At 41.7% G+C, this 12,045-nt stretch overlaps 1 protein-coding gene across 5 annotated transcripts in view; it reads left to right on the top strand.

Moving 5' to 3' along the window:
• The window catches only part of PRR36 (proline rich 36), a 32,561-nt gene that overhangs the window by 15,288 nt on the left and 5,228 nt on the right, over positions 1 to 12,045 (top strand). For all 5 annotated transcript variants that reach the window (XM_072149121.1, XM_072149118.1, XM_072149120.1 and 2 more), the window contains 3 exons: positions 4,566 to 4,644; positions 5,739 to 5,785; positions 7,214 to 11,962. In XM_072149121.1, coding sequence (XP_072005222.1) covers positions 4,566 to 4,644; positions 5,739 to 5,785; positions 7,214 to 11,962 — 4,875 coding nt within the window. The remainder of the gene's footprint in view (positions 1 to 4,565; positions 4,645 to 5,738; positions 5,786 to 7,213; positions 11,963 to 12,045) is intronic.

Below are 12,045 nucleotides of genomic sequence, written 5' to 3' on the forward strand. Positions count from 1 at the left end.
ACATGCAAAACACCAGGTGCTAGTTACTGATAGCATGCGCTTGAATGGAAATGCAAATGTGATCGGGCTGAGCCCCACCATTGGGCGTTTGCTTTAGGTTTCTAAACGCAATAAGAACTGAAGTTGTGAATGGAGTCTCAGTGTTTCTACCCAGGACTCAGAGCAAGGAGTCACTTTGGGCCTAAGAATTACAACCTTTGCGGACGAGCCTTGCCAGCAGTATCTAGTTACCGGGCTGGAAGATGTACCATACACAAGTTATCCCCCTCCTAGACATTAGAAAGAAGGACATTAGACAGTTGTCAGTTGACTGAAAGTGACCCAAAGATCTTGTGTATAAACTCCTGCCCTTGGTTTTGGCAGAGTAAGTCCAATTTCCACTGAAACTTCCTTGACAAAGCCTTCTTTCTTCAGGGCAAACAAAGAACTCACCTCTTACCACCCCATTGGCACAAGGACAGTTAAATCAACATTATGGGTTGTGGACACTATGGGGCTTATTTAATAAGGGTCCGCGGAACCCGCTTTCGCCAGATTTTGGAAATTTTCGGGAATTGCGCCACTCGGACAGCTATTTAGAAGGGGATTGTGTCACACGCAATCAAATTTGTTGCAATCGCCGGGCTTTGATGCGAAGAAATTGTGGGGCGGGCTGTTGTATGATCCGACGGATTCGGACTGAGTACAGGATTTAACTTAAAAATTGTGTCGCAAGACAATGCACTTACATGCACCGGGAAGAAGGTGAACTCTGTCGGATCTGAGCGAGGAAGCGACACATGCAGGACATGCAGGATATCGGGAGCACGATCAAAGTGAATCGCGGCACAGTGCATTCCGGTCAGACATTCCGGATTGGGGAACGCGCCAGGGACTGGTAAGCCCCTATGTGGTTGTGCCAAACAGGTCCTAATATCTCAGGTTCCTTAGGCTCCTATGGAAAAAAAAACTTTATAGTATATTGCAGAAAAACTGCAGCTACATCTTAATTTGTAGCATTTAATACAATTACTATAATGCAAATTCAGGAAGTGGATAGCTTCAAACAGAAACATATTCTGGCAGATCATCCTGGATAATTGAAGAAAACCATCCTGCCAGAAACAGTGGACGTCAGGAATAGGGGATATTGGGAGCAGATATTTTATTGACAGCTGTCTCTGTAGGTATCTGCATATGCTTATATAAGGGGAGTAGCCTGGGACCTCATGGCCATTTTGCCCATTATGGGATCAATAGTCACATGTTGTCTTGTGACACCTGTAGTAATGATGATGAATGGTGTCATCACACATGGGTCCTTAGGTTGACTTCAAATGCCAAAAGGCAGTCAGTGCTCAAATTCCCATAGCAATATGACCGCCGCTGGTCATGTCATAGGGGCCATTGATAAAATCGATGTGTAGACGTACGCCATTGATTCCTGGGTGATGTGGTTCCTGTAGAACTCCTATATGAATAGAGCTATGGTCCTACATTTGAGCAACCACATTTATATCTATAGGACTGTCGGAGATGGAGAGCGCTTCTCTTGTATCATGTGGATTCCAGTGGTGGGAAACCTTGTAATCAGAGTCTCATGGACGAAGTATAAATTGGTTATTGCCCCTATAGGTACTAAAGTATATGAGATGGGGGGTTAGTCATTGCCCGATTACTCCAGACTATTCACATGGTTGGTCTTTGGTTATCTGCAGAGCATGGCCCAGAATGGTTCCATCGGGTCTTTGTCATAGAGCTCCGTGCAACTCCATGTCCTCCATACATAGCTATAATTTGTGTGGCATATTAATAACACTAATTACATATTGTCACAATAACCCAATTAATGTATGTTCTGTAACGACACACCTAGGTTGACATTTTCCCAGTAGAGTGACCAAGTATGTGTGCACCAGAGCCCCATGGAGGAGGATATCAGTTTCAATCACTTCCACACAACTGAGATAAGATTTCAGACACCTATATGAACAAGTGTAGCACTGTTTCCCGGAAGCATCTATGGTTTCCTAATCTTGAACAACCCATTTCATGTCATACTATTACTGAGTAGACTGGGTAAAAAAACATGGCTTCCTTATTCCAAAAACAGTGCCGTACCTAACCTTGGATAGTGCATGGTATTGCTACTAAGCTCCATTCATTTCTATAAAACTGAGCTGCAATACCAGCACAAACCATGGTCATGTGTGGTGCTGTTTTTTGGAAAACAGCAGCCATGTTTTTTACCCTTCTGACAACCCCCTTAAAGAGTCACTCCCACCACACCAGAGCTCTGTGCAACTCGAACTTGAACAGAACATAATTGGTAGAATTTAAGTGCAGCATATTTAATTAGTGAATTAATATAGTGCTATCACTTATACCGGACTCTGCTCCAGAGTTTTGTAATAGAAATACAGCTACTTCTCCTAGGAGCGCAGTGTGAGATATTTAATTAGTACCCATTACCCTTCCATTATATGGTTAATCAGCTCTCTTTGTCTTGATGCTTTACCATACTATTATGACATCCAATGAGAATTTTCTATCATCAGATTAGACTGTGCCGGCTCCTAAATGATTGCCTATTACAGTGACAACGCTCCCGAACGTTATATATTATCACAGTCATAAAATGTTATTATGCCTGAAATTTCTAACTGCAGGAATCCTCAGATCCTAATTTTCTAACAGATATAACATTTTATTAGAGTGAGCAAATGAAGAATTTGATGTATTATATCCTTTGTACGGTTTGGGAACCTGCGGTAAGTTCAGACCTGTCTCTAAGAAATATAACTATGCGGTCTCATATAAGAGAGCGAAGAAGAAGAGACAGTGGAGTGGCTAGCATGCTGTTACTCATTCATTATTATTCTCTGCTCCCCACATGGGTAGATCTCTGGTTTTTCCAAACTAATTTAGAATCTGAATTCCAAGCACCTTTAAATGAAGATTATTATAAGGGGCTGGCTAAATAATAATATCTACGGAATCGGTGGAGGTTTGACCTTTGAAAAAAGCGTGACCCCATTCACGAATGGAGGTTTCACATTTAATATTATGTACTACTACAGCAATTTGGTGTCGATGTAGAATCCGCATAAAATGATGGCCAAATTCATTACCCTAAACACATACTAGAACGCGGCCAAGGTGTACAACACGTTAACATCACGTTAACATTTTCCAAGAAGCCACAGCCATAAAATATAGAGAATATCCTATTACACTTCCCTACTCCTGGTTTGCATGTTAACCCTAAAAGCGTTCAGACTGTAACCCGGTTATGAGAAATATCTGCCCCCCCCCCCTCTTTCCACACTGCGCTCCAGCCAGTCGGCTTGTGAATAATGCATTCTCTCTGTAACATCTTATTAGAGCTTAAGGGCATCTTATTAATGTAGCGCAAGTGTCTCATTAGTTGTGTAGCATCCTATTACACTGTATTGATTTCTTCTACATTTCGGACGGATGACTGTCACACTAGGTCAGCAGCCTGTATTGTGAGCGGCCCGCTGTATGGATTTATCTCTAGTTATTTACCCAATTCATTTAATAAAGACTCCATAATTGTGTCCATCCTGTAGTACGAAACCCTTCATCAATAACTGTGTCATCATCTAGGCTGTCCTCTCGGATCTCAAATATCGTCACTTATGTGTTAGTGTGGAGTGGTGAGTGGACCCGATGGTCGGGTTTGAGTTCAGCCGCACAACCTGGACATAATGAAGGATTGACGGCCCAACAGCCAATCCTGCAAATTGATGCCTCTAGCAACTAAACATGGCTATAATTGGCCAGAGTGTGGCCAGGAGGACTGCATCAATTTGCAGTCATAGCCATGGCCAGTAGTTAGGGGCGTCTATTTGCCAGAATGGCTCGTCAGCCACTAATCCAGCAATATGTCCAGAGACATTGGGGCTTATTTACTTAGGGTCCCGCGGCTGCATTTCCGTCAAGGTTTTCCAACTTATCGGGGATCGCGCCGCTGGGACAGGGATTTAGAAGGGCATTGTGTGACCTGCGATCGGATTTTGCCGCAATCGCGCCGGCTTTCATGCGACACAAAATTGTGACGTAAGCCAAGCACTTACATGCACCGGGAAGAAGATGGTGAACTCCGGCGGACCTGAGTGGGAAAGCAACACGTGCAGGATATAGGGCGCACGAACTTTGTGAATCGCGGCAGACTTCATCCTTGTCGGACATTCCGGATCGGGGATTGCGCAGGGACTGGGTAAGTAAATGTGCCCCATTATCTACCACAATCTTCAGTGTTGGTAACATCAAATCCAAAACTCCAAAGATCCACCACATTTATCACCAGTGATTCATGTTTTTCTAATTCTGGACAACCCCTTTAATGGTAAATTTTGCAAACAAAAACACTACCATTAAACAGGATGCATGGAACCAAGGTCCTCTATTCCCATTGTCAAAAGTTACAAAAATGCCCTATGACCCATTTCTACCATACTCTCCGAAATGTTTTCATACTGTTCAGATCAGGTTATAAAGATGAGAGCATCAACTCTGTTTTATCTGGACCTTGATGGGACACTTTATATTGTGTTTTCCAGGCCCAATGTCTAAACCTATGGTGACTAAAACAACCTCAGCCGTAAAGGAAGCAAACGCTGCAAAGAGCAGCGTCGTCAGGTAAGATCCTATGTGAACTGATGTGTTGGATAGAAGCATATGTAAGGGAGGTGGAGTAAGGCAATTACATCATTTAGGGGTCTTTAAATGGGTTTTCCACTTTGGAAACCTCCTGGCTTAGCCAGGTCCCAACCTCTGAGGCTACTAGAAGAAATTATTTCTATAGTGTTTTAAATTCCAAACTAAACAAACACTTGATAAAGATATTGATACCTTTAGTATCAGATTAGTGAGGATCCGACACCCAGCATATCAAGAACACAGATGAAGTCAGCTCCCTATTAAAGGGATTTTCCCACTGAGCAAGTTAGGCCCTATCCACAAGACAGGGCCTAACTTGCTGATCGGTGGGGGTCCACCACAGATCAAGAGAACAAGGGGTCTGATGGGGTCCCAAGTATGTCCGTCGGACCCCTCGCCGCTCCCTGAGAATAATGGCGCAGACGGCCGCGCATGACCGTTCTGCTCCATTCATCTCTAAAATTTCCGTCAGCTCCATAGAGATGAATGGAGCAGAACGATCATGCACGGCCGTCTGCTCCATTATTCTCGGGGAGCGACAAGGGCTCTGACAGAGGTACCTGGGACCCCTTGTTCTTGTGATCTGTGGGGGTCTCACCATTGAGACCCTTACGGATCAGCAAATTAGGCCCTATCCTGTGGATAGGGCCTAACTTGCTTGGTGGAAAACCCCTTTAAGTGAATATTTGATACGTTGTAACCTGGTTTAGCCACTATAGAGAATGGTACTGTCTGCTTTTCTTCTCACATAAAAACAGTCTTCTTATAGAACTTGGGAAAAAGAAAGTATTCATTTCTCCCTAAATGTTGCTAATTTTCGGTAGCAGATGGTTGAAAGACTGGATTTCTCCAAAGGTCGGGGGCACATAGAGAAAACACTCCCGACTTTCTGCAGTTACATTATGCAGCATTTACAAACTCGTCGACCAGAAATCTGGTGCCTTTTCCCAAATTGTTCTGCAGTAATTTCTACCCCAATCATACATTTTACCATAGCAGATATTTGTATTATATATTTTATGAACATATACAAGTAAATATATTGAATTATATATACCTTTTCTGTGTTGCAGGACTGCAACTGCTTCACCTATCAAATCCAAGACAGTTACACCTAGAGGTAAGTGGGGTAAACTCTAGAAGCCATGGTTTCTTCTCCTATGACAGTACATCCCACCTGTCCATGGGACCTAAGGCTACCTGTTCAATATCAACCAGATACAATGGACCTGTGGTCAGGAAATTGCGACTAAAAAAATTACTCCTTTGACTTTAATAGAAAATATGGCTATATATCTGGTCACCGTATTTCTCAGCGCACTGTGAACTGGGCGCACCGTGACCACAAAATAGAACATGTCCTATTGTTTGATGTTTTTGTGGTACGGTCTCTCCATAGAAGTCTACAGAAGCCCGAAACAAAAACGCCTACATATGGTGTTGTCCATCGTATATGGCCCATTTTTGCGGTGGGTTGCCCAGGAGACCAGATCACGTTAGTACTAGCCCACCATATTTTTTTTCTGGATACGGCCAGTTCACAGTGGCATATGGGTTACATATGGGTGATATATGCATCCTGAAAACGCAAAAAACAGGCTTGCAAAAGGCATATATAGTTACATAGTTTATACAGTTGAAAAATGTCCATCATGTTCAACCGAGGAAGGGAAGGGATTGGAAGGGTAACAATTCTACATAACATAACCGTCAATGTTATTTAGATGTGAAAAGACATCTAGACCCTTCTTGAAGCTCTCTGCTGTCCCTGCTGTGACCAGCGCCTGAGGCAGGCTATTCCACAGATTAACAGTTCTCATAGTACGGTCGTGTGCATGTTGCCTGACAGCCATGAAAATATACAGGTAGAATGATGTAACACTCAAGTTCTTACCTGCAAAATCACGTTTCCACTTCTAAAATTGTGTACACATGATTTAGATATTCAGAAAAATTTCCGCAATGCAGCAGTTTTGCACAATTTCTACAGTTTCCAGTGTCATATCTTTCGATATTTGTAGATCCTATAGACATTGTGCAGATTTTGGTCACTATTTTGAAGCCAAATTTATTTTGTTTGGCCTACAAATACTAACGGAAATCATTGAACTGATCTGCACTGTGTTTCTAACCATAACAATATTATGCTGAAAAAAATTATTGATCACCTTTTCTTAGGATATGTCTTTTATATCAAATCACATCAGCAGGGGGTTTGACATTCCCATAAATCTGTTGTTTGAAGAGACCACAGTGTTTGGATGAGTGTTGTTGCCTCTTCTTTCCTTACCAAGCACAGCGCCATACATTGTACACTGGCTGTGCTTGGTACTGCAGCTCATATTCACTTAAATGGAACGGAGTTGCAAACAGACCACATTAACCAGAAGCAATGTTCACTCTAGAGCTAATAGGTGATCACAAAAAATTGATATATCAATTTAAAGGGTCATTTCTAATTATCAGCAAAAATTTTTTTGAGAAATGTGCATTGCTGCAAACTTTCTTTTTTGCAAGTCATGTAAAAACGTAACTCATGTCTTGACAGATCCGGCATCTCCAATCAAGCCTCCAGCCAAGCAAACAACTCGCCCCCAGAACGGAGAGAAAGGAGCTCAACAGACGGCATCTCTATTAGTCACAAAAAATGAAGCTGCCAAGAAAACTACCGCAGGAGCCCAGATGAATAAACCTAAGCCCGGACAGGAAGGAGGAAACACTACACCCTCAAAAGCCAATGGAACTGTGAAAAGGGAAGTGGGCAAACTTCCAGAAAATGGATCAGTGCCAAAAGATAAGACATTGTGCCTTCGACCAGAAAGTAATGCGTCTGTGCCAACCAAGCCACTTGCCACTGCAGCGAGCCCCACTAAAACCTTGAAAGCAAACTCTGTATCTCATAAGCCAAAACAGATTGTGCCTCCTCCACAAAAGTCTGCTAATACCACACCATTATCAACAAAAGTGACTAAAAGCCCGGTGACATCGACTAGACCAGGTGCCGCAACTTCAACAACCATCAAACCTGTTAGAACAGCTTCTCCACTAGTTAAGGCTCAAAGGCCTACCGCGGTTTCAGCCAAAGTTACAAAAACACCTACATCACCTGTTAAACCAGTAAGTACAGCATCTGTTCCAACAAAGCCACGTAATGCTACACCTGTGAAACCACCAGGGAACACCATGTCTACAACTAACCAGGTTAAAGTAGGTAAGCAATTATCAAACACAACTAAAACACCACCTGTGTCATCTAAACAGGTTAACAAAGCACCTACCGCTATCAAGTCAATAAAATCCTCTTCGGTGGTTAAGAAATGCGTTAAAGAAATATCTGCTGAAGCTACACCAGAAGTAAATGAAGTTACATCTGTAGTCAATGATGTTCCTCAAATTCTCTCTGAAGAGTCTCCACAGGTCCTTAATTCTGGAGCTGGAGAAATTAACAAAACGGAACAAATATCAGAATCTGAGAAGTCTCCAGAAGAAATGGAAGTAGCAGACGTATCCTTAAATAGTGAACTAGAAAATATTACAGATGACATAAACCCTAGTGAAGAACTGCTAAAAGAGTCTGAGCGGTCTTTAAAGACATCTGGATCCATATTACCAACAGAGGAAATTTCAGCCGAAACACATCCACATGATATGCAGAAAGAGCGGATAACTTCTATGACCCAAGATGAAAAGTCTCCCACTAAACAAATTTCACATCTACAAGAAGAACCAATGTCAGAATCTTCAGATATATCAGCCGAACCTTTAGATAAGGAGCAACAAAGTCAACTTTTTAAAGAGGAGCCAACTGTTCCTAGTAAAAAGTTACAGGAAGAATTGAGGTCTCCTCTTGAACGATCTACACCTTTTGCAGGGCCTGAAGAACCTTTGGAAGTAAAAGTGGAAACTGAAAAAGAACTAAAGGAAAGCACAACATCTCCTGATCATCCAGTTAATACCACAAGTGAAGACGTTCATATTCCAGTGAAAACATTAGAAGATGAAGTCGAATTCTCCAACGAACCATCAAAGGAGACAGTGGAACTCTTAATGGATGAAAATAGATTCTTAGAAGATGAACCCATAGCTTATATGGATAGAGAAACCTATTTACATCAAACAGAGAGCATGCCAATGAAACTTTTGGATGAAGAAACCTTTACAGCAGATCGTGAAGAACCTTTGGAGGATGTAGTAACATCTTCTTTAGAACAAGTTACCCCATTAGAAGAGGAAGCTGTTCTGTCGGAGGATGAGATAGAACCTGTCCAACAGAAAAATGCACAGTTGTTGGAAGAATATGGAAATTCATCAAAGGCTTTAGATCAGCTTGAAATATCTCCTATAGATCCTCAGAACCCTTTAGAATTACTTACATCCTCAACTGAGGAATTAACACCTTCGGAAGAAGAAATGGAACTTTTTAGGGATGAAAAACCACAGTTACCGAAAGAACCATCATCCCGAGATCATCTAGATATGGACGAAAACGTTTGTGACATTGATCAAGCCAAGCAAACAGAGACAGCAACATTTTCAAGAGAAACGCTGACATTTTCAGAGGAAGAAACCAACATTCCAGAAGATCCTTTTGGAGGAACTATAATAAATGCAGTAGGTTCAAAAATTGAAATGAATGAAATACTACAATCTTCAGATGAAGTAGCTGCACATGTGGAGGAAGGAAATATCCCCTTGAAAGATCTATTAGAGCCTTCAGCTGATGAGGTCAGTCTTTCAGAAGACGAACCAGTGTTGTCTGTGGAACACCAAGCTTCTTTTGAAGAAATCAAAGTTTTAAAAGAAGAGACAGAGTTAACAGGGGACGATTTACAGTCTTCTTTTGAAGTAGCAATGTCTTCAGTAGAACCTCTCCGGACCTCAACTGAAGAAGTCAAACTTTCGGAAGAAGAACATTTGTTGCCAGTGGAGCCTTTAGCTGAAACAGTCATGTCTCCACAAGTAATAGACGAATACGGTGACCAAATGTTATTAGTAGACCACTTACATAAAGAAGACATTAAGTCCACACAAGAAGAACCAATGTTGTCGCCACAGTATTCAGCCGAATTAAATACAGATTTAGGTGAAGAACATGCATCACTGTTATTGTTAAAGTCCTCATTAGAACCTCTGAATCATTTGGAGGAGAATATACTTTCTTCATTGGACCCATTAGCTGAAACCAATGGTGAGATAACTTCACTTGAAGAAACAAGACGATTAGAAACATCACAGTCCCCAGAACAATTGCCAGATCTTGGTCAATATCCTGTGTCCCATGAACTCACAGAGGAAGATGGCAATGTTTCTCCAGAAAAAGAAGTGGGAGAAATTCTACTAATGGGGCAAGAAGGACATCTTACAGGGCAATTAAATATAGTCACAGAACCAGTGATATATGATGCAGAAAACCTTGATGCTTCAACTGTGGAATCAACGGAGCATGTGGAGCAAGCAAACAAAGCAGAAAACATGGATCCAGAGGGGATTGATGCGGAACTCATAGCTGGGCCAGAGATTTGTGAAGAACCATTAAATAATATTGAACAGACTGACCATGGACCACCAAAACACGTAATTGCAGCAGAAAAACAGCTAGACGAAGCAGAAGCAGAGGTTGAAGCAGAGGTTGAAGATATAAGTAATCCAATAAAACTCGACTTGTCTGTTCAGGAATCTGTACTGTTCCCAGAGGAGCCATTAACATCCATAGATGAGTTGAAAACTACTTCTGTGGAACCAGCTGACTACCCAGAAATACCAATAAAACCCTCATTAGAAGAGGTCAAATGTGCAGAATATGATGAAGAGGCTACAAAATCCTCAATTACTGAATTAATGGACTACCCCAAGGATCTTACCACATGTCCAGAAAAATCATTGGACACCGCTATGTCTGCCACTGCAAAATATCTGGATGTGTTTTCTACAGAGCCTGTAGACATCTCCACTATTGCACCAACATTACCATATTACCATGACAATATTGAAAAATCATGTACAGATTTGAATTCAGAAAACTATGGCTTAGCTGAAACCTCAGCTGAATTCTACGTGGACAAGCCATCTGATCTTCTCCTAGCACCATTGGATCCATTAGAAGAAGAACCAATAAAACATGACATTTTGAACCATCCAGAAGAAACTGAAGATGATGATATTCCAACTCCAACACCAGAAAACACTAATTATTCATTACAGTATTTAGTAAACCAATCTGAAAACCTAGAATACATAACTTCAGGGAATCAACATAGCACAGAAGAGTTGAAGCCAATGACAGATCTATTGGTAGATACAGAATTTTATGTGAGTATGGAGACCACTGAAGAAGAAACGAATATCTCCAAAAATCAAGATATTGAGGAGGAAATAGAAAATAATAAGCCACCAACCCCAGAAAACCCTTTTACAAATGAAGAATCTCTGACGCTAGAGACAATATTAGACAATAATACCACAAGTGTTCTAGAACAATCCAATGCAACAAAAGTTCTAGACCAAAACAATGTTACTGATATTCAAGAACATTTTATGCCTGTTGAAGAAGCAAAATCTGCCACAGAATACACAGAAGATGAACCCACCGACATTTCATATACAGAGGCTTCATTTGTAGAGCGAACACATTATCCAGCCACCAATACTTTATCTGTGTTTCAGACTGACCAGAATGTTGAGGTTAGTGAAACAAGTGATGTAGAAAAGGTAGATCTCTTAAATCATCCTCCGGAAACAGAAAAGGAACCATGGGTTGTAGTAAAGATGGACGAGTTATTAGATTTTAAGGAAGAGCCAGACGAGAGGCCACTGAGACCTGCAACTCTAAATCAAGAAGCTGAAGTTCAGGACGAACAGAAAGCAGAAGAACTGGTGGAAAGGGCCTCTGTCTGCAGTACATTGAGTGATCCCCAACTGGCTGCAAAAAGTAGTAGCGAAACAAGCACCCCTGAAGAGCTGAGAACTTATGAAGACTCTAGTTCTGGTGTGGAGTCCCATTCAGATGACGCTGCTACATCCCCACAAACCACACTCACCCCTGACCCAGATTTAGGTATACACATGGGGCAAGAAGAAGGGACAGAAACTCCAGCTGGAACACCAGCTTCAAATAACAAGGGGGTACCACCACCACTTCAGATTGTAGACATTGAGGAGCAATCTCAAAGTTCTTCTCCATCTGGTATCGAGTCTTCAGAAAATAATCCAATAGTACGGAAAAAGGAAATGATGGCTTCTACCGAATCGAGAGAACATGATTACGAGGAGAGAGCAAAAGAAAGAGGAGCCCAAAGAGGTAATGATGACTGACTGTGTAGTGCTTAGGGTAAGCTACACTAATTATCAGAAAAACAGGGAGTCATTTAGAGCGGATAGGAG

This window comes from Engystomops pustulosus, chromosome 4 (assembly GCF_040894005.1).
Source record: "Engystomops pustulosus chromosome 4, aEngPut4.maternal, whole genome shotgun sequence".
NCBI classification, from domain to species: domain Eukaryota; kingdom Metazoa; phylum Chordata; class Amphibia; order Anura; family Leptodactylidae; genus Engystomops; species Engystomops pustulosus.